Here is a 23,470-nt window from a genome sequence, read left to right on the forward strand (position 1 = left end):
GAATATACGCCTTTTTAAAGTGCAGATCCATGGCTCTGTAGTGTATGTTTGGAGATTTTGGGCTAAAAAGTGTGACCCCGGGTTAAACTTTAAGTATCAGACAGCTAGGGATAACGTTTTGCAATTTTTGTTATATCTAGCTTACTCTTGATCCATCTCGCATCTCCTTGTCTTATGTACACATGCCGGCGATATGAAGGTAAACGCCGGAACGTCGACCGGTGCGAGCTATTAGCGCCATGACGCGGCTGGCGTGACGGCTCTGTTTCTTATCGCTCGCTTCGCCGAGATTCAGCGCTTGCACCGAGCGCTGTTCTCAGCTCTGCTGCTACTCCCCCGCAGAAAAACGCAGTCTGAGTTGTGACATTAAGCAATGCAAGCGTGACGTTTTTCATTGCTTAATGTCACAACTCACACTGCGTTTTTTGGTCTCAACATGTGTTCGGCATCGTCATTCGCTGAGCTGCCTCAGTAAGTTGCGCTGATTGGCTCTCCGAGTGTTGTGTAGGAAAGCTGACGCACGGGTTTTTTTTTAGAGTGTACTCCTGGCTGGGAAGGAACAGACTTCAGAGGTTTAAAACTGACGAAATTTACATCCGCTAAATTTCTGCTCCTTACTTTTTTAATAATGTCTAGCCCTTTCTCAACTGCCATCTGGTTGGCTAAATTCGAACGTAGTAGCCATCTTCAAATCAGGTAATCTCAATGAGCTCATTTCAGGCCTATCTTACCGACTAGTGTATTACGCAAAATTTTAGGGCACATCGCTTTCAGCAACATAACGTCAGATTTGGATAGTAACAAGCTGTTGTGTCCTAATCAACATGAATTCCGTAAAATCCTATATCGCGTAACTCAAATATTCAACCTCACCTACGACCTTCATTGTAATACGCACTCTTTGAATCAAACTGATGCAATATTCATAGACTTTCAAAAGCTTTTGACCGTGTCCCTCATAGCAGATTAATATCCAATATTTTTCATTTAAACGTGAATAATATTCTTCTATCTTGGATTAGGGCTTTCTTGTCTCTGACGTCCATCGGGGTTCATTTCTTGGCCCTCTTCTTTGTCTAGTTTACGTAAACGACCATTGCACTTTATCTTCCTTCGTGAGACTGGATGCTGAAGACCTTTTCCTCCAACGCAAAAATTCCTTCATTGACGATTGCGTTATCCTACAGAGTAATCTAGTAAAATTAAAAACTTGGTGTGACTCTTGGCTCATGAAAATTAACCATTATCAATTTAAAATACAGTTATTTTCAAAATAAAAAAAAATTAAGCCTGTTTTTTGTATACTATTTAATCTCGCAAGCTCGAACGAGCGGCCACATTTAAGTATTTAGGAGTGTACCTCACTGAAGATATATATGGAAATTGTCACGTTCCCTAGCCCCAAAAGCTAACAAAACATCAGGATTTTTAAAAAAGCATTTCTACCTCACCGACTCATATGTCAAGCGTTTAGCCTTTACCACGTTGGTGCGGACTAAATTAGGATACGCATTTATCATGTCGAACCTTTATCAAATATACCTCTTTAATCAACTCGAGTCCAGAACCGTGTGGCCCGTTTTACTACTCGCGATTATTCCCGGAATAGCGTAACTTTCGACTCTCGCAGAAGAATGGACCTTTTCCACATACCGACGGCACCAGGCGGTGGTTGCACCAACTAAAAATCAAGGAAGTGAGCTACCTGCGCTACATATCGATAATGGAAGCTACGTACCAGTTTCTAAATTACAAATAGCACTAAGACAAGGACAGACGAAAAAGTGGACAGGACAGGCGCTAACTCACAACTGGCGGTTTTATATACAACGATAAAGAAGAAGGTGAAGGAAGTGTCTGGTGTTGAAAACAAAAGAAATAAGTCTATTTCTAGCCGGGGCGCTCTAAGAAGATTGTTAGACTAAAAACACTAAAGCACAGTAGACAAAAACGAAAATATTAAAAATAAAACAAAATAAAAAGGCTAGAAATAGACTTATTTCTTCTTTTTTCAACACCAGACACTTCTTTCACCTTCTTTATCGTTGTATCTAAAACCGTCATGTCCACTTCTTCGTCCGTCCTTGTTTTAGCGCTATTTGTAATTTACTATGTATAACCACCTAGCCCGCCAGAATATTTTACTACCAGTTTCTTCGCTTTCTGAGCTGCAGCGCGTGCCCAACGCGACTTTAAAGAGGGGCATCGGTGGCGTCCACCCAAACGTCGTGTTTCTCTTTCCGTCCACTTTCTTTATTTGTGTAACACAATTATATATGTGCTGCAATTATGTGTTCTACTCGCTGATCCACAGCCTCCTTCCGAATTTCCTCGATTTTTCGTGCCGACTTTCGCCGCTTGGCATCGGGCGCTCACGCGTGCGCAGAACGCTTCTCGGAAAAGGTCCGTTGACCGGCCTTTTTTTATCCATAAACTGTATTATAAGACATGGTCGGCTAGAGCCTTTCTTTGCCGGCCCATGATATTTCACCTCGCCTAGATCATCCTTGTAATGTTGACGCCATGTTTTCTGGAACTAACGCCTACAAATACTCGCCTCTTCTACTATGTACTTCTGATTGGAACAGCCTGCCCTCTAGCCTGGTGGTAACAAGTGACTACCACTTTTTCATGCAGAGGTTGTTCAGTTGGTAAATAATGTCTGTATAAGGATGTTATTTTTTTTCTTCGTGTCCTTCGTTTTTTCCCCAATTTTATTATTAAACATACGACTTTGATGTATTCCCCTTATGTAATGCTTCCTCTAGAAGCTTTCAAGGTAATAAAATGAAATGAAAATAAAATCAAAGCTATATTGCTCCTCGGTGGTTTCGGCATCGATAGCTTGTAGTCCATGAGAGTATTGCAACAAGGTACTGCGGTGGGCTAGTTGGTTCATACTTAGTGTTCGAACTGCGCAAAGACGACAGGAAGATAGAAGAGAAGAGGACAGGACGAGCGCTGACTATCAACTGATGCTATTTATTCAAAAGAGGATGAAGTGCGCGAGACTCGAGAGTGCCAAAATGCACTTTTTTTCATCAGACACACGCGCGGCAGCTTTTTGCACGGGAATGGCCTGTGCCAGCAGGCGTCACCTTTCTTCAACCGAAAGCGCAACCAGAAAACAAAAGAAAGAAAAGAAAAGAAAGAAAAAGAAAAGAAAAAGAAAAAAAGAAAAGAAAAGAGAAAAAGGAGAAAAAGCACGTGCTATAGTTTGCTGACCCAGGCGTGGTAACCTTTGCCACCTGGAGACCATTGATAGTCAGGGCTCGTCCTGTCCTCTTCTCTTCTATCTTCCTGTCGTCTTTGCGCTGTTCGAACACGAGAGTATTGCGTTTTGTACGCCCCAACTATTTTCAGTGTTTTTAAATTTGCCTACCAAGGCGAAATTCGGCGCCCGAATCGGCAATGCTTCAGCGATAGAACGCACGTTCTCGGCACGATAAGGAAGTATACAGACCATGGCGTCGTGCATGAGGTAGTTGACGGCTTTGACGACGATCTCGGCGCCGAGCAGGTAGTACCACAGGCTGCCCTGGTAGTAGTCCCCCGTGTTGAGGAACAACATGTTCCCTCCCTTCTTCCGAACTTGGTCCACCTGTGAAGAAAGCAACCGCCGAGATAAGAAACCATAGTGACTTGACAGGTGAGTCTGACTGCGAAATAAATTACAACGATAGCTGGTATGGCTCTAACGCAATTGCTGGGCGAATGTTTTTCTTCTTTTTTTTTAAGTTTACTTTTACAAAAACAAATCGCAAATACAAAAATCGTCAACCTCAAATAAAAGATGAAAACATCGTTTACTTTGTATTTGTCCTTAGCGCAGACAGTAGGGAGGTTTCAAAATCAAATGACGACAAACTCACCATAAGACGAAAGGGGGCAGACATAATGGTTTGTGCTGGATGACATTTGAGTAATAAAAAGCTCAATAAAGGATCATAAGCGTGCGTGAATCCGCTTAATGAGAGCCCTTACTCCATTCGTCAGCAATATTCACTCGCTTTTTTTAGTCAGAAACAAACTTTCGAATCAAAATGCTTTCCCTCGGATTCGTCTTAGAGCAGTGGCGTACCAACTTGTTTTCGAGTTAGGGAGGGGGGGGGGGGGGCAAACCAGACCTCCCCCCCCGGGGTCGCATGTTCTTACTAGTGATGGCCGAACTTTTGCCGAATCGCAAATTCGGCGCAACTTTTGCCGAACTTTTCTAAATATTTGGCAATGATTTGGCAAACATACACTGTTACCAGACCTAACATTGATATTTATTTTTTTCTAAAGAAAATAGTTTTTTTTTCTTAACATAAATACAACATGGAGTGCCTATTGACACAGTTATGACTAAATAAGGTGCTATTCTACAAGATAATGGTATCGATGTCGCTTTTGTGTGTTTACTGGCAATTTTAGTGTTAGCTTGTAGAAAGTGGCTTGACAACGAGGTTGGGTAGCCGACGCAGTCACGAATCACGCTACGAGAGTTTTGATTTTGAGACTTCATCAGCGCAGGCGTGCAAGTGTGTTTATAATTGTTAAAATAAAGGCCAATCACTGCTTTCTTACTTTCTCTGGGAGTCACCGTTTCATGCGCGAAAACGAATGCAACGGTTACTGAGCCTTCACCAGAAGAGATAACAAAATTGTAAATATGCATGTTTTTGGATTAGAGTCACTCGACGTCAGCTTTGGATGAAAGTGTGCGTTCCATATTCGCAACGTGCCGTTTTTAACCTTTAAAATTTCGGTTTCTGGTGCTAGGACACACACGGACATTCACGAAGATGGGAAGAGTTAGGAATGTCGGATGTGCAATGTCGAGCATGATAGTTCTGTGTATAGTTTTATGCAGATACATAAATATCGCGAAATAACGCGAACTAAAAAGCAATATTATTATGTTTTAGTACAAACTACTTGTGAGCCGAAAACAGGATTGTTATAATAATAATAACAATAATAATTTTATTTGCACATACTGGAAGGTGCCCATGTGATGGTGTGCGGGGCTAGGCAGATAGGTGAAAACCCTTACGCACAGCGCCTGCCAGTCAGACTTGTACGTAGTTCAACTACTTTACTTAAGTTACTGTAGTTTAACTACTTTTCTGGGTAGTTTAGTAACTTTCAATTACATTTCTATTGTGGTAATTAGTAGTTTACCTTAACTAGTTTTCCGAGTGACTGTTTTGCCTATGAAGAGGGATAAGATGTTAGAAGACCAGCTGATATTTGCAGAGGGGGAAGCATGTGGCGTAGAAAAGGGGGGGAGGAAGAAAGCAATTTGGATAGTCCAAAACCTCAAAATATTTTAACCAGCCCCCCAGTGCAACAACACTGCTATGAGGCGCGGGGAGCGAAAGGACACGACGCAAGAGAGGTCGAGTAACTGTGGGATTAGCTCCGAAGACTGGCGTTTCTTTGTCTCCCGAAGCTCAAGGAGACTTGACGCGTTTGAAGAAAGGGCTTGTCTCCGCTTCTCCACAATGTAGGAATTTCGCCCACTACAGGAGGTATACACACTACATCCTCACTCAAAGGAGGTAACAAAGTGCAGCACCCGCTCTGAAGTTGATCTGGTGCTCCTGTAAAGCTTGAGCTGTCTTCCGAGACGTCATCTGGTCATTTCTCTGAGTGAAGAAATGGCGGCTATAATACCGATACAAATAAGTGCCTTATAAGTTGATTGTGTTAAATGGTTCGTCAGCGAGAATAGAGCAATTACTCTATAACGTATTAATCGCCGCTATTTAAAAAAAAACTGATGCACCTTGGATTTTGTTGCTCTTTCTGAAAGAAACTGGTGCACCTCCGATTTCCCCTAAGCAATGCATACCGGGACCGCCAAGTTAAAAAAAGAAAAAAACGCTGTATAGGGAATGAAAGGGCATTCTGAAATAGTGTGTTAAAAAGTACTTCTACTTTACTTTGGAAGTACATTGTATTTATAGTACTTCACCTCAGGTACATTGCACCCGTTGTACTTACTACTTTACTTGAAGTACATAATCTCTAATGAACTTTGTAGTTCCAAGTAGTGTTTAGACGTACTTTACGCAACACTGTAAGCAATCAAACACTGTCTGCAAAATCAAGCTCAGGCAGTGCTATCCTCAAAGGTGAAATTATACATCCGCAGTACATCCCTGACCAAAAAGTACACAACAATTAGGCATGGAGAAGCAGAACCAGCTTTTAAAGTGTTTCTGTGAAAACACAAGCCGCTTTATATTCGGCTAGCAGTATATCGTTAACGCATCAAAACGTATGTAAGTACTTCCTTGTTAGCATAGAAAAAATAAAAGCAACTTCAAAAGTAATTTGCTCCTTTTTTACGGTAATTAGTAATTTACTGACTTACTCTCCATTTCCGTAATTTCTACTCTACTCAAATTACTTTTGAGGATAATACTCAGAACTTAACTTAATTATTTTTTTTAGTAGCTCGTACATGTCTGCTGCCAGCCCGCCACCACATATAAAAAGACAGAGAAATAAATGTGCAGAATATACACACTACAGAAAGTACGTAAAAGGGAAAGAAAAGAGGGGGGAAAACATGTATCACATTATGTCGAGGATGCCAGCTGCATCCCGTACATTCGGGCAAGCTGTCGTGATTCTGCCCCGTTTGACGGCAGTGGGCTGCGCACACTGCGCGTGATATGCTCAGTTGTCAGTCGATGTTTCAACTACCTCATTGCATCAATGGAAAGGTCAAATGAAAATCACGTTATCCAGAATGCACGGCGTCATTTGTCACTTGCGCAGTGGACGGCGTAAATTACTGGTCGATCTGCTGTTCTTGACGCAGAAAATATTGAAGAGAACCACACTCGCAAAAGCTCACAAACGCACAGTTACCGTGTAGCCTACTCCAGACCTTGCCGTAACCGCTGGTGGTACTAAACTGTACGATGGTAACCGCGCTAATGCGCCGCGTCCATTTGCGATCCATGACCCCATCACTTTCGAGCGCGTGCGCAGACATTTGCCAAATTTTTGCCGAATCTTTGCCGAACTTTCTTTTCAAAATTTTTTGCGGAACTTTTCCGAATTCCAAGTTCGGCAGGTTCGGTCCGGCACTAACTTTTACGGCGTGTGTGTGTCTAGGCGTTGTAAAAGAGGGGGGCGGGAAGGGGGGCAGAGGAGAGGGCCAGTTGTGTATGCGCACCGGGCTCTTTGGTCACTGGCTCCTTTTACGGCGCAGGCGATAGACGCCCTAGCAACGACGCTCACGCCGGATTGGCTGCTCGGCAACGGCGCGGGAACTTAAATTTCGGATTCGGACGGCGCGTGTATCACTCGAAGCGCGTTAAACCACGCCCGCGCGTGCGTTAACGCCGCTTTGTGGCGACAGTGAGCGGCTGCTAATTAAAAAACTATTAACCCACTTAGCCAAAGCCGACAACCTAAGCCCCGCTTAGGTTGTCGGCTTTGGCTAAGTTGGTTAATAGTTTTTTCTAGTCGACAACCTAAGCTCCGCTTAGGTTGTCGACAACCGTCGACAACCTAAGTTCCGCTGTCCCCCAGGCACTTCTGTAAATAGAGTCCCATACGATTTAGTTCAGCGATGTTTCGTCAACAACATTGGTTTTGTTTCAGTGTTAATCGTAAAAAAAAAGAAATGTAAATATCGCCAAATGCCTCGACAAAACAAAATGGTCGAGAAAAAAAAATTGAAAGAGGTAAGCCCACAACATGGATAGAACCGGGCCTGATACGTATGAGGCAGTCATCTTACCACTAAGTTATGCTACCGCTTCGGAAACTCGCATTGCATCCGCTGCCTATGTTGACGGCGGCAGTGCCTATCTTCATGAACCAGCCAATCCGGCGTGAGCGCCGTTGCTAGGGTATGTATCGCCTGCGCGTTAAAAATATGCCCGCGCGGGTCGTGGGGCGATGCCCTTGGTATTCCTTGGGCGCCGCCGGCCAGTGTTTGCCCTGCCCAGTGGCAGCCTTTTCAGGGGGGGGGGGGGGGGGGGGGGGGGGGGGACAAAACGCATGCCTTGCCCCCCCCCCCCCCCGCCCCCCCTCTGAGAACTTGCGGGGGGGGGGGGGGGGGGCAAGCGCCCCTCTTGCCCCCCGGTCGGTACGCCAATGTGTTAGGGTAGTTCTTTTGGGATTAAATAATCTCGAATTGTGCGATTTCGGCGTCGAAGTAAACGCTATGCTCGATTTTGAGACGTCGAGTCAAGTCGCAGCAACCCCGAGCAGTTCTTAATTGCATGCTTACATTCAAAGGTCGGTGTAACACAGAGCGCTTCAGCTCAGAGCCTGCCGCACGAGACGTGGTCTAACGGCGATTATAGTTCTTTCCATGATAAGCACCCATTCTGAACCTCACGCTAAAACTCGAACTTTCGAGGGACTTCAATTGGCAGACATTTGTCTCCTCCGTCGTTTCTTTCACGTTTCTCTGAAACTTCCAAGACTTCGGGAAATGAGTTTGCGGAATACGTGCGCTGTGTTTTAGAACTCTAGAATAAATACAATCGGCTTTCAAGACCGACCACTCATGCTTACTCGGCACGGAACTGGACATTGCGGCACTTCTAGCCTCGAGCTTGAATGTCGAGAAAGGATTCAGTTACGAAAAGGAGAGAATGTGCTTTCCTCTTTCATAAGAAGGCCGATTGAAAAACCTGCTTTCAATACATAGTGTTTTTTTTTTTTATGATGCTACCAACATGCTTGATCTTCACAACCACAAAACGCGACAGTGAACAAATTGTGATTGTTGACCGAAATGCAATCGTGATTTTTTTTTTTTTTTATTGAGCGATGAATTTTTCGCACTGGTCCCTACAGCTCGGCAAATTATCTCGTCGTCAAAATATAACTGGCCTATTTTCCGGGCTATAGCCCGCGGACTATACATGTTAAAACGTGGAAATTTCGGCTGTGCGGACAATCTACGCGTGTGGATTATATAGGATTTTTTTTTTCATTATCCTGGATTATGACGAGACGAGATGAAATGTGTGAATGAAAGAGTATGTTAATTATGATTTATGTATATTATAGGCTTTTTTGTGAGCTGACAAAGCAGACATGTGTCATGGTGTGCCGTGTACGAGAAGATTTTCTTGCCGACCCAGCACCTTGCGCGGATTATGCACCGGGTCGGGATTATAGTCCGGAAAATACGGTACAAAAATGCCCGAGAACGCGACTAAAAATAAATGTCCCAAAACTACTCATAAAATACACACTAAAAAGTGAAAACCAAGGTCATGTAACTCCCGTTTTTGTTATTTTTTTCATTTGGCGCGATGTATTTCAGACTTTTATATTTTGTTATCCTCACCGACAACCATTGTTGTCTATGTTGAGGTCAAGAACCCTAAAGGCCCTTCTTACGGCTGACTCTATTGGCTGCTTTCATTCTTTGCCTAAATCTTTACATTACTCTCGGTGGTAGGAACAGTTATCAGAACTAGAATTAACAAAATATGATCTTAATTGCACGGCCCTGGTTTCTTTCTATGTGCATATTCAAATGCCGTCCGAAATGCGTCATATATTTCTTCGTCTTACCGAACCTTAATTTGGTATTTTTGCCAATATGTAAACAATACCCTCGGGTCCCGACACAGCTCTCGTACTTCAGTTTAACGAACTTACGGTACGTACGACAGGTCCGAGTTTTCTTCTTTTTTTTTTACATTGTGAACCTTCAGGGTGCGCTATCTTCCAGAAGAAATATTTAAAAGTAAACATTTGGCAGAAATCTGCCTGGTTGGGTAAGAACAATTAGAAGAGGAGGAAGGAACGCCAACCAAAAATAAAAAGGAGCCCAACGTTTCGAAACCTGCTTGGTTTCTTCTTCAGGGGCGACTGTGTGCGCGAGGAGAAAGTGGTCCTCTTTTACGGCGGTGGACGTGATGTTTTCGCGATCGTAATCTGGCTGAGCCCGCTGACGTAAGCGGACGGTAAAGCGCCAAGCGACCGATTGATGTTTTGCGGTGTGGTTTGAATGTGCCATGACTCAACGAAGAGCCTTTGCCGGGAATTGGTCTCAATGTCGAGGATGCGTGTGTTGTCTAAGTCAATGCGGTGGTCATTCGAGTCACTGTGTTCCGCAACCGCGCTGCGCTCATGATCGAATTTTCGCACGTCGGTTTTGTGCTGGCGAAGTCTTTATTTACCAGATTCCTTGTGCGGATTGCCCTGCCACATACATCGGCGAAACCAAAAACTTTAAAGAAAGACTTCGCCAGCACAAAACCGACGTGCGAAAATTCGATCATGAGCGCAGCGCGGTTGCGGAACACAGTGACTCGAATGACCACCGCATTGACTTCGACAACACACGCATCCTCGACATTGAGACCGATTCCCGGCAAAGGCTCTTCGTCGAGTCATGGCACATTCAAACCACACCGCAAAACATCAATCGGTCGCTTGGCGCTTTACCGTCCGCTTACGTCAGCGGGCTCAACCACATTACGATCGCGAAAACATCACGTCCACCGCCGTAAAAGAAGACCACTTGCTCCTCGCGCACACAGTCGCCCCTGAAGAAGAAACCAAGCAGGTTTCGAAACGTTGGGCTCCTTTTTATTTTTGGTTGGCGCTCCTTCCTCCTCTTCTAATAGAAGAAATATTGCACAACACGAACATCCCATTAAAATTTCCGACCCATAAAAACTAAAAATTTAAAGTCACTATTCATGACTCGTTTTGCGAGGAACACTACTCATGTCTCACTAGCCAGCTGCAAACGGTTGTTACAATAAGGATCCAAAATCATCCGCGTAAAATACGACGCCCGAGGATATCTGCATGCGTCAACGAAATGGCCGCAAGCCTGGACATCGTAAGTTTCAGCGCTGACGAAGGAAAAACAAATGATTTCAGGCGCATTCGAAAGTGCTCAAGAGACCGTGTACCATATTCCTGGTTCCTTACATATGGGAAATACTTCTCTCTATAACGTGCACTTAAATTCAAATTTAGAACCGCTGGGTGACGTATTAAAGATCTAAAGTTGTAAGCGCGGCTTACTAACGGAGAATAACTATACAGCGTTTCCCTGTCTACTCCGTGTGACTAGCTGCGCGCATACAGTACGCGCGAAGGCAACGTCAGGCGAGGGGAGAAAGGGCAAGCACTAGGAAGGCTGGGGAGGAGAAATCTGCTCTCTACGCTTCTTAGTGCTCTCTCCTTCTCTCCTCTCCCGCCTTCCTAGTGGTCGCCCTTTCTCTGTCCGACTGGCGTTGCCTGCCCGGCCAACACCGCCTCGAAGGCCGTAGTGCTGCCATTTCTGCGTGACCAGCGGAGGTCAACGCTGGACCAGATTGGAGAGGAGTGCTGCGTCAGGTTTCCAGTCAAGTGTGACCCGAACGTTGGTGCAGTCCTCGAGTCCAATCTGTGACCAGTTTTGAGGTGCGCTGATGACGACATCTCTAGCAGCACTACGGCATTGGTATCGAGGAGGCGTGGTTCTCTATCAACACAACTCGTGACACGGAATGTACTTGGGTGCGTATCAGAAGCTACAGGAGCCAGCTTCTGGATTTCAGCTCCCCTGCGAAGCATGTCCGCTCGTGCAGTGCAAGCATCCTTAGGGCAGGGGTTTTTAAACTTTTTGGCAAAGGGACCGGATGAAGGATCGGTCCCAGTCTCGAAGGCCGGAAAAAATAAGTAGTTATAAAATAGAAAAAAACATTTCAGCGCAAAAATTACTGTTGTAGTAAGTATTAAAAATAGTACGTTAAGGTGGATACATACGTCTACTTCGATACTTTTATTTCAAGTTTAGTATTTAGCTATTTATGACTGGTGAGGGGGCGAAACGTTTTCGGAAAGAAGCTTCGGACCAGAAACAGGGGTTTCGGAAAGTTTCGGAAGAACGGCCGAACTTTGATGTGTTTCAAATAGGTTCGGATAGTTTGGGACCGTTTCCATAGTGGCCAGATCGCATTGTTGAGCGTTGTAACTTTTTTTAAACAAAACAATTTTATAAACTACGTTAAATAATTAAAGCTTTAAATATAAATACTTAAGTTAACAAAATAGCCTCGTTCCGATAAAATCTAAGATAAGAAGAAGCAAAATAACGGACAACACGACACAAAATATTTAGATTTTAAGTCGGTCCAAATGGTTTCGATTTCACAATTTCCATAGTCACGTCGTCATGTGAGCAAAAAAAAGCGGTTGGTGAAATCGATTATCCCAAATCGCGACCCTCGTTTTCATCGCATCAACCGCTCGACGATGCGTCTGGTGTTCGCTCCAAGCGCCGGGAACATTGCGGTTTACGTTGACACAACACAGCTGGCATGTCCACGTGATTGAGTCGGAACTCCTCCGACACCTGTGATATGCAATAGAGGATATGCGGACGTGCTTCACTAAACCTCCTGTACAATGTTTTTTATAAACATGGTATACGTATATGTACACCATTTTTATAAGAAATAAACATTGTAGATCTAGGTAAGTTGGTTCTAAATTCCGACGAACTTGATAACTGTACATTCAACGCGGATACTTATATACGTCCGTTTCCACGCACCGAGAGACTATTTTTTACAGCAGCAAAGGCTGGAAACAAATGGCGGCGAGACCTTCGCGAAGCTAAAGCTATTTCACGATTTGCACAGTACAGATTAACGACGCTTGCTTCGTTCCATGTCACTACCTGCTGCAGTGGACATGCAACTTGTTCCTAGTCCTTCAGAAAGATCCCTTGTTTACCCGAACGCATTTATTGCTCCTGCATGAGAGTTAGACGCCTTTCATACAGAGTACTGCGCACAGGCACCACAGGCAGCGTGTTTTCAGAGTGAAAAGGAAATCGCTGATCAGGCAACCGTGATTCGTGACCGAAATGTTCGGGAGGCCGACACACCGCACCCAGAGCTCTGACACTTGGATGCACACAAGCTTTGCTTTTTGAGCCCCTAGCGTCAGTTTGGCGGTCACTCCGACCACGGATCAAGAACGCGCTCGATGGGTCGACGCGCCCGCAAGTCTCAGCATGGGATCGTAGGATCTACAAAGATCACCCACACATGGCGGGCAACCTGGTGTGTAGTCCTATAGAGCAGAAAATTAACCAAGATATTATCCAATTTCGGTTTGTGTGAACGTTTAGTGTCTTTAAACATTCACAACACCCAGAAAAACCAAAATGACGCCAAGCTAACTGTAGTCGGTGAGAGGTCAAGAACGAAATGGAAGCCCCTCCCACCCCTTTCCACTCCAGCGGAGCGAACGTTGGAAAGAAGGCGACCTCTCCACCGTTCACTCCGCTGAAGTGGAAAAGGGAGGGGCTTCCACTTCCTTCTTGACCTATCACCGACTATAGATAGCAACGAAACTGCCGAACCTTGGAAACAACCAAAATTTCGTCCTAAAAATTACGGCATCTTCCGAAACAGTCCGAAACCGAACCTCCGGTGTTTCGCCCCACCTCTAATTACGACCTTACACAAGAATTTTGACCAAGAAAACTCACCAGGCCTGCGCCTGAGAAATTCAGCACATTCAGCCTGTGCAAAGGGCAAATGAGAATAAAACTAATGCTGATAATATGCAATAGTTGAGACAAAGAGCACTAAACACAACGTAAATGACAACGTAAAAACATTTCAACATAGTTACTAAGACATGACGCCGGGGACAAAGAATGGTGACGCTGGTAATGACAATTAATATTATAGCGAGAGGAGCCGCGTTACATTGCAGTTTCTCTCGTTCTTTCTGGCATCTTCGTTCGCACATTTGAAACACGTTGCAACGCCGTTCCTTTACGCGCTCTTGATCTTGCGCAGATAGAAGCGTGTCTGCAGGAAGCGAGCCGCGGGTCGGGCTTCATTGTCGGAAGACGGGGCGGATAAGGCCCGCGGGCCGGGGTTGCGAGGCCCCTGCCCGAGTGCCAGGGTCTCAAAACCAGGGGTTTGGAGACCCCTGCTTTAGGGCAAAGTGCTCGCGCTTGTAGCTTCCGCTTCGTGTACAGATGTAAGGAAACAAACTATAGTTTTTCAGCTATTCAGATGTGTGCAAAAATGCTAATCCCCGTTTTTTACGTCAGCGTAGATAAAGCTATTGTATTCATCTAACGATGACCGTTCGGCCTCTGACTGTATCTCCAACTTTGGTTTTTCCTCTTTTGCGAGACTTCTCTCTCTCTCTCTTTATCCGCTATCCGTGCTTCATATCTGAAGGGAAGTCAGTGGGTTCCATGTGCGCGGATAAGTCTCGGGGGACATTTTTAGACTCGCCGGAACTCAACATACTTCAGCCGAGCTGAAACCGGGAGAGTTAAAGCGGGAACATTCGAGTAAACAAATATATTTGAAGCAAACATTTCGTTCCGGTATATCCCCTTATTCTTTGTTTGGTTTTTCGTTTGAACACTTTTCTTTTTATCGAAGGTATAAATACCCTGCTACTAACTATTAAAAAAATCAAGTATGTCTATTCAAGCTTGTTGTTGCCAATCAGGCTGAGTATTGCTTCCATATTAAAACAAATTAGTTGAATAATATACAGCGCGTTTAATTTTAACTCGAACATATTTTTTTTCTTCTTAAAAGTGGTGAAAATTAGACGAGAGCCATTTTCACCATGTAGTTATAGACTAACTCATGTTTACAAACGAACCGGAGCGCCCCTAGTGGACGCCACCGGTGCCGCGCATGCGCGATAGAGTGTGGGCAAGAAGCTCACCGTCGCCCATAAACAAACCGTTGGAATGCGATGTTGTCGGCGTCGGTGTGAGTTCCCGTGCTCTTTTTCGCGTTCGAATTGTGGATTCTTCGTCTTTTTATCAATGTCTGACTATTTCAGCAGCCTCAGCGACATAAACGAGGCGCGTTACACCGCAAACCTTCGCGTGAATAATGTGGCATGCGGCGATGCATTCCGTGATGACGCCGCAGAATGGACGCTAAAGCCTGTTAAAAGGTTAAAAGGCGCGAACAAAACAGGACGAAAAAAGACACACGTACGACACGGACAGGCGCCATGCATCGTGCGTGTGTCTTTTTTCGTCCTATTTTGTTGGCGCCTTTTAACCTTTTAATCGATATGAACCAACTAGGCCCAAGCAAACTTTTATTGCTAAAGACTGACTCGCATGATGAGATTCTGCTCGCTATTTTCAGTCGCGACGTCGCTCGGGCTGCAATATCGTAAACCGTACCTGAGATGGTCGACATCGATACTGAATATCGCAAGCAGAATCGGACCAAGTGGATCAGGCATAAAAAGTCGGTGATGACCACAGGTTACAATGATCGACATCTCCTCGTATGTACTGTTTACACCAAGCCTACTTACCCCAACCAGCCTTAAAACTTAAAAGTCTTTTCAGGCCTGCACTTACTTCTTATCGGAATTTCCGGGTCAACGTTCTGTCAACGGTACGCTGTCATTTGAACGAGCAGACGACAACAACCAGAAACATTCGAAAGAGCAGACGACACTACGAACGATCAAGCGGCCGTTTGAACTTGAAGACTCACTGAACGTAGTCCGTAGGTGGTCCGTACAACTTGGTGGTTTTCCCGCATTCATGTAGGAACAAAACAAATCAGTCTGACGACCACAAGAATCCGTGAATTGAACCAAAAATGCTTTCCGCACAAACAGTGGTGGTCCGACGGCGTCTGGTTTTCCTTTTTCACGGCACCTATTCACCTTATCGGACGAACCAAGCAGGCAAAGAACACGTGAAAACTGACCTTCAAAACTTTCCCCACTCTTTTGGTACAGCCCCAGCCTCGGAGTTTTGACGAGAAGGCGAGGTTTTGTCTGGTTTCTTCCAAAACAACACAGGAACGCACGTCCCGCATGGTGATTTCTGGTGACTTCCGCCCACAGCTTCAGACCGGAAGTGCGTCCGACGCGCCACAACCGTGCAGTGACGTAAAAGAGCTGAGTTCGTGTATAAGGCTCGGCGAACATTAGATGACGGGATATCGTCAAGGTAGGTGTGCTAATTAAATAGGCTTCGTGAATTCACTTTATAATTAATGGTTTTGAGCGGTCATGTAGCCATTGCAGTATTGACGGCAAAAAGATATTAGAGGTCACGCAAAATGGAATCTTATATATATATATATATATATATATATATATATATATATATATATATATATATATATATATATATATATATATATATATATATATATATAAGATTCCATCCATAAGATCTTATATATATATATATATATAAGATTCCATATATATATATATATAAGGATGGGGCTAGATAAGAGCCGGAAAAATCCCGCGGGCGCCTTACCGCAACCGCTAGCCTTGTACCTGCTCCACGAGTGGTAACTTTAGTGCACTACTACACTTCTCACGTGTTCAAAGTCTTTCTGAAAATTACTGATTTAGTGGTTTTCGATGACGCTGAGCAAGTTTATAATTGGAACTATATGTCTATTCTCATTAATTAAAAAGTTAATTAACAAATCTTAACTAATTAGCCGACTGATCTTTACAATTAGCCCACTATACTATGTCCCCCTGGCCGTATAACTCACCTGTGCAGACCGCATTAACCTAGCTTTCATGGTTTCTTTTTAAAAATTGTGTTAAGCTTAAAGAAAACACCCGGTATATATATATATATATATATATATATATATATATATATATATATATATATATATATATATTGATTCAAACATTTTTACGTTTTTTTTTACCAGATTTAAAAATTTCGTTCAAAAACGGGCTGCGAGTTCTGCCCACAATGACAATTAGAAGAGGGAGGTCCAATCATGTCGTCAATCCGTGTTCCTGGCAGGTACGCAGGCGACACAGGAGACGATGCGACTGACACGACTGCGTCTCTCTTCTACGCGCCATTTTGGGTAGGAATCCGGCGCGCAATTTTTAAATCGGACTAAAAGACGTGATCATTTATCAGTATCTAAAAGCCTTACATTTTTGCAAATTATTTCAATTGGTGTGGCCTAGTTAATTTCAATACTGTGATTGCAATGTCACCCCTAAATCAAGCAACTAAAAATGTTGATCAACGAATTTTAGTTAATTGGTCAACTTACCATGACGGATATTCCCGTCATCCAATGTTCGCCGAGCCTGATAAATACATGGTGAAGACGACACTCGTCTTGAAGACGACACTCGTACTTCCAACCTCTATTTTTAAATATGTTCGAATTAAAATAAAACACCCTGTAAAACTGCCATGTACTATTCTGTATTACATTGCGATTGATAAAGATGTTATAATTATTAACATTGGTTTCAACTATTGCATTGATAGCGTAAGCATCAAATACGATGTGTAAATAAAACCGTATGAACGCTTTTCTTATTATTATTCGTGTCCAAATTAGTTTTAAAATGTACTTCTAGTTTTATGAGAACATTGGTGCGATGTCTTATTATTTTAAGCACAATTAAAACCAGCATTTGCAAAAAAACGTTGCAGGCCCTTCGACACGTTTGATCCGATTTCTATGCTTCTCAGATAGAGTTGACTTAGCTACCATTATTCCTATGACACTTTAGCAGTCGAATGACACGGTTTCTTCCCGTGTAGGCATTTTGTTGCAGCTGTATATTGTATATTAAGTGACCCCATGGATATGTTATGTTTGCATACGTTTCTGCAGCTGACTCAGCCTGCTAACGAGCTCATTTCAATATTGAGCGCAATTTGTTAGGTGTAATTCCTACCTCAACCTTAATTACGTCCGCCATTCACGGCTGCGGATGAAATTAAACTTGAATTTAATGCGCTTCATAATTCCCGTCTGAACATTTTTGGCGTCATACAAAGGTTGCGTCAAACTATGCCATCTGTATTGTATATTTGATTTAAGATCAATGCAAATGCCACGTAAAATCTAAAATTTTGAAATATTTGACTTGGCTTGTTTCTAATGCCAGATTTTATTTTAGTTTGATGTCCATATTGATTATCCTTAAGAGTGAAAATCACAAGATTGCATAATATAATTATTGGTTGTAATAACTTGCTCTCTACCTGGAGGAATTACTTAAAATAACAGTTTTTCTATCCAAACCGTACCGACGTGAGCTCGTGTGTCACTACTGCGTGGTGCACGTTAAAGACCCCAGGCTAGCGGTTGTACTGCACTGGCTAAATTGCTCATCTACAGTTGAGACACCAGAGGTCCATTGGGGCTGGCTAACTTCCGGCTAAAGCACTAACATATTCTTTTTTCCGCCTTGACTCTAAACCCCAGGAATGCTGGCTTCAGTGAAACGGTACAAATAGGACAAAATATAACAGATATTACGAAATAGGTAATACAAACTTAGCCACGTCTTCCTCACAATTCTAAAAATAATTTCAACACGACACGCGAAATGAAGCACTTCGATTCATATAGGTCGCCTCTAAAACCGCGGCCTGCCAGACGCTTCTAACTCTGGATATTTAGCATTTTAATTAGCATAATTTTGAAGAATTATGTAACAACTAAATACGGTGAACTTAGTAAATACTAATTTATTACCCGCGCAGCCGGTTAACACGTGCCGATGCTCTGCGCCTTTTGCGCCCTTCGGATTGAACATTAAGTGTGAACTTGCGTGGGCAAGCTGATATAATACAATAATCCGGATCCTCAGAGAAAACACGTCACGTTCAAATAGCATTAGCTAAGCCAGTGGTCCTTAAATGGGGGTCCGCGGAGACTTTGGGGTCCGCGCAGGCATTCTAGGAGTCCGCGCAGCCCTGCCTCATCAGTCAAACCCGGCAATAAAAGTCGTCTTTTTTCAAATACCGTAAATAAGAAATTTTTCAATTTTCTGGCGAGTTTCTTTTTTTTTTTTTGTATGTCAATAAGAGAAATTTACCTCACACTAGGCCTGTTATATCCATTTTTATATCATTATTATATCTAACTTATACCTTTTTACTCCCCTCAACAGATATCATCTGATATCCAGAAGGGGTCCGCGAAACATTGATGGTTGAGAACCACCGAGTTAAGCAATTGTGGAACCAGATAACGTTTTCCTTAATAGCGTACGTTCAAATTTCTTATGTCTTTGAGCACTTTGCTTTAAGGCTGGATGGCAAGACAATAAACCCCAAAATCTTGAGCGTCTACGTGCTGCTACCGGCCGATGTTACCGGCCGCCGCAGCAAGTAACAATATTTATTTATTTTTGTCCATACTGTCGGCATTGTTATATAAACGCCATGACAGAAAATGCATAAAACAAAAATGAAAAAAAAACATTCCAATGCTATACAGGCAAAATAACTGACAAAGAAATGTTTGAGTAGTGCGTCTTTAAAAATGGTCAGTGATTCTGAATTGAGAACACTACTGCGAAAATTAGACGCAGTCTAGAGGTTTTTCGCGCGACAGAAGGGACAATCGCTTGCGAGTAGACACGGACAAGCGCTTGTCCGTGTCTACTCGCTTGTGATTGTCCCTTCTGTCGCGCAAAAACCCTCTAGACTGCATCATGAACCAACTAGGCCAACAACAAGTTTTAATTAAAAATTAGACCATTCGCATTTTGTGTTACGAAAAAAGGACGATTCAAACAATGGGGATCTACGCAATGAATCGATAATTGTTTCTTTGTGTTTATTTCTTGTAGCTTCGTCAATTTCTCAATAATCGGTCAGGCACAGTTGCAGATTACCATGAACACTATCAAAAAGAAACTGAAGTCGATCTATTTTTCGTCGCGTCGCTAGATCACGCACTCCTGACAGGACATATAATTCGGATATTGAATACATCAAACTGTAGCGATTGTGCGCAAACCGTAAAGCCTTCGTTTTTTTTTTTTTTTGTTTTTTTTTTTGCGTAGCTTTGAGCACGGGGGTGGACGCTGAACACTCCGATGATGATGTGCTTATATACAATTGACGGCATGATACACAACGCCCTCCATATACAGCGGTCTACTTTTCCGCCAAGCACATGAGAGACTCAATCGGTGCTATCGAGTGAAATAGCTCGGCAAATGACGACGCTGGTATTATGTCTAAAAACGATAGTCTCCGTTGTGACACCGAGCCTGTTAGAACGTCGTTCTAAGTGCCACGGCGCAGACAGCTTCTTAGAATCTAGTCATTGTTTTCAGACTCGGAATTGGCCCGGCTCTCTCTGTGGAAGGCGTCGGTGAACTTTCCCAAGCACTTTGCGAGAAAGGAGACGATCCAGGAGTCTCGGAGTGCACCTGCTAGCCCTGTGCCATGAAACATCTAGCGGTGCGTAGCTACAAATTACGGCTAGCTAGTACTATTTTGTTCGTGTAGGTAAAGAAGTTAGATTAAATTATACAACGATTTTATATTCCTAAAATGTCTAAAAATTTACGACTTGAGTAGGCTTCCTAATTTTTTTTCCCTCTATTACGCAGCTTGACCACAATTAAAGGTGACAGTTCTACACTCTAAAAAAAAAGGGAGTAGTACTTCCTCCCTTAAAGGAGGAACTCGCATGTCCCTTATATTGCTCTATAAAGGGAGGAAATTTCCTCCTACAAAACGGGGAGGAAATTTGTTCCCCTAAGAAGGGAGGAAAATTGCCACCTTTTTTTCTCTCAATGGAGGAAACTTCCTCCCCTCGTGTAAGTGATATAGCTTTCAACAGATGGCGCTCAAAACGGGGGGAAAAAAAAAGTCTGAGAGGCGTTTTTTTTTTTCTCTTTTTTAGGTTTCGCCGACTTTCGAACGCTACATAGTTGAGACGCACATACATCACTGAACATACATAATACACGGAACACACGCAGATCAACCACGCACACAACAGCAACAACGCAGCAACACCGGGCCCCTTCGTTTCTCTACGTACGCCAAGTTCGCACTACCTCTATATATGGCAGTCTTATTTTTGAATCCGACTTTTTCGGTGACTGCTCTCATTTGGCACATAAACACGGAAAGGTGGAGTAAATATTACTCTTACTTAATACATTATTTGAATTGTCTTGTGGAATAGCCCCCATCTCTTAATTCAACACCCCGAGCAAAGCAAATGTAGATCATTAGGCTAATTAACTAAAATTAAATAATTTTCTTCTGAATAAGTTCGATGAATTATCTTGACAATGCAGTGCTGAAATGCTGTGTTAAACATTGCAATCAAGCTATTGCTTGATTGCGGTGTTCAGTGCCAGTGTAATTATTTTCAGTTTTGGTGGGGTAATTAATCATTTAATTGTTGCACAAGTTCAAGGGATTTTCATTAAACAATATTACTGATTTTAACAAGACTTCTTGAAACAGCAGAGAAGATATCTTGGTTCATGCTTTGTCGCCGGTGTTACAGAAATTTAGAATTGTTTTAATTTACTAATCTGGAGCGTTTTTGCTATAAAAAGTAAGTGCCGGGCGTGATAAAGGCGCACGAACCATGACTTTGGTATCATCAGCAGACAACTAAAATAAGACTGTCTTTGGTGATATAATGCAACCGCTTGAAAACATCACATTGCCCGAGTCAGAAAGTTAAAAAGCCCATGTTGAGAGTTTTATAGATCGTTTAGTCACTCCCGCAACTCCATACGCGATCCGTTATGGCTTCCGCGATATATACTGTAGCGGAGCCGCGTTTTCGTTTCTAGTAGAACGTGTGCAGCCCGGTGCAGAATATAGCGTTCCGAGAGCTAACGCAACGGAACTCTTTCGGACACTAAAGCTAAAATAGAGGTTCGTAAAGCAATTGTTAGTAATCTCCTATTCATGTCTCTATCTAAATAGTATTTAAATTTATTATCGAGTGCTTGTGTTCATGTTTGCTTCCTTTATAAGTACGTCCAGTACGTTTGCGACGAGTTTGAGATCCAGGTTGTTACGCCGGGTTAGCTGCGCTCGTTTCGCGACACAAAAGGGACCGCGTGGTAATAGACTAAGCCAGCCGAATTTTAAAAAAAAACGTAAAAAACATAGTTTTTTTTTTTTTTTTTTTTTTTTTTTTTTTTTAGTGCGAGTTTTGACATGTAGGAGGAGATGGGGGCGAAGCGCAAGCTAAAAAGAAGCAGCGGTGAACCGTTGGCTCTGTCGAATCATGCGTTTCTTCAAGCCCGCGGATCTGCCCTCCGCCCGCACTTTGCCCCGCAAAGAGAATGGAATGTCTGTACTACCCTTTCTTCCAAGTGGACTCTTCCCGAATGCACAGTTGACCTTGCTTTCCGGATCCGTTGCCTCGTCCCTTCCCCGAATCGTCATTGCAGTGTCGTTTCTTGTGCGGGGATATGGTTTTTGAAAAACGCGTGTTCCCGCAAGCCGGTCGTTTTTCCGATGTGGACGGACTACAGCGTGTGTCGGACGGAGTCGCTCGCCGCAACGCAGTGCTCGTTCCTATCGACTGGATATGCTGTTCTGTTTTATACAGAACTGAAATATACGCCTCACGGATTACCTTTCGCTGTATGGTGCGTACGCTTTATTTCAAGAGTATACGTTTCTCGCGGAGGTGATGGCAACCAAGCTACCAAGCGCTCAAGTTGCCGTCACCGCCATTAAACATGTTTGCGGTGGCAGCGGCGGTTCGACCGCCGCTGCCGCCACGAATATAGAGGAGGAATTTTCGTCCCTTTTTCAAGCACCGCTAGGTCGCGCTGCATGTGGATCGGTGAAAGGGAGGAACAAGGGCAATTTCCTCCCTTCCGTTGGCGACAGGGAGGAACATCGTTCTTTTCCTCCCTTTCTCCTCCCTTTTTTTTAGAGTGTATGACAAGCACTACCGAGGTTGTAGCTTTTGACTGTTCTGAATATGCGCACTAGCGTGTGTCGTCGGGATTTCTGACAGCTCACCTACATAAACGTGAAACTGCTCTAAAGAAAATCCGATTAAAATTTATTTACGCGTATGCAGCGAACGAAGGTATGTTTATCCGATGGTAATTGTAATACTTAGTTCTTCCTCTTGGCAGCATGCGAACAAACACTTACCTGCTGCCCGAACGTACAGATCCAAGAAATTAAAGAGGCCCTTTACTCTAAGAAAACATTTTTCAAGTTCCTGGATAGAACAAAATGGTGAGTTGGGCCAGCTGCTTATTCATTGTACGGAGGAAAAGCGCCAAACAATGTGGAAAGAAGACGACAACACGAGGCGCACTCACTATCGAATTTTTATTTCAAAAAACACTGTCTTAAATACACTTTAAAACACCCCACGTCATTTTGCACGTGCCCACTCTTAACCTAAAAATAAACGCTCTTTATCATTCAGGGTCGTTGAAGGTCCACTGATACACTTATCTGCACCCTTTTGTTTTTATAACGTACGCTTCATGTATTTCCCTGGTAATCGTTTTGCTTTAACGCCAAAGGATAGCAATTTCGTCGAACGCTGGTGTACACACAGATCGGCTGCAATGCGGAGCCAAATGCCCAGACGGTGACTGTTTTAAGGAGGTAGCGTGCTCTCTCGTGCGATCATTCACACTACGGCCTGTTTAGCCTACGTAGGAGCCACCGCAGGAAAGCGGTATGTCATAAACAACATCGGTT

General features: G+C 43.4%; 1 protein-coding gene across 1 annotated transcript in view; it reads right to left on the minus strand.

Annotated features, from left to right (window-relative positions):
- The window catches only part of LOC8025706 (protein 5NUC), a 165,118-nt gene that overhangs the window by 126,404 nt on the left and 15,244 nt on the right, over positions 1-23,470 (minus strand). The window contains exon 2 of the mRNA XM_040208991.3: positions 3,464-3,601. Coding sequence (XP_040064925.1) covers positions 3,464-3,601 — 138 coding nt within the window. The remainder of the gene's footprint in view (positions 1-3,463; positions 3,602-23,470) is intronic.

Source organism: Ixodes scapularis, unplaced genomic scaffold (assembly GCF_016920785.2).
Source record: "Ixodes scapularis isolate PalLabHiFi unplaced genomic scaffold, ASM1692078v2 PGA_scaffold2__306_contigs__length_199485367, whole genome shotgun sequence".
Classification (NCBI taxonomy): Eukaryota; Metazoa; Arthropoda; class Arachnida; order Ixodida; family Ixodidae; genus Ixodes; species Ixodes scapularis.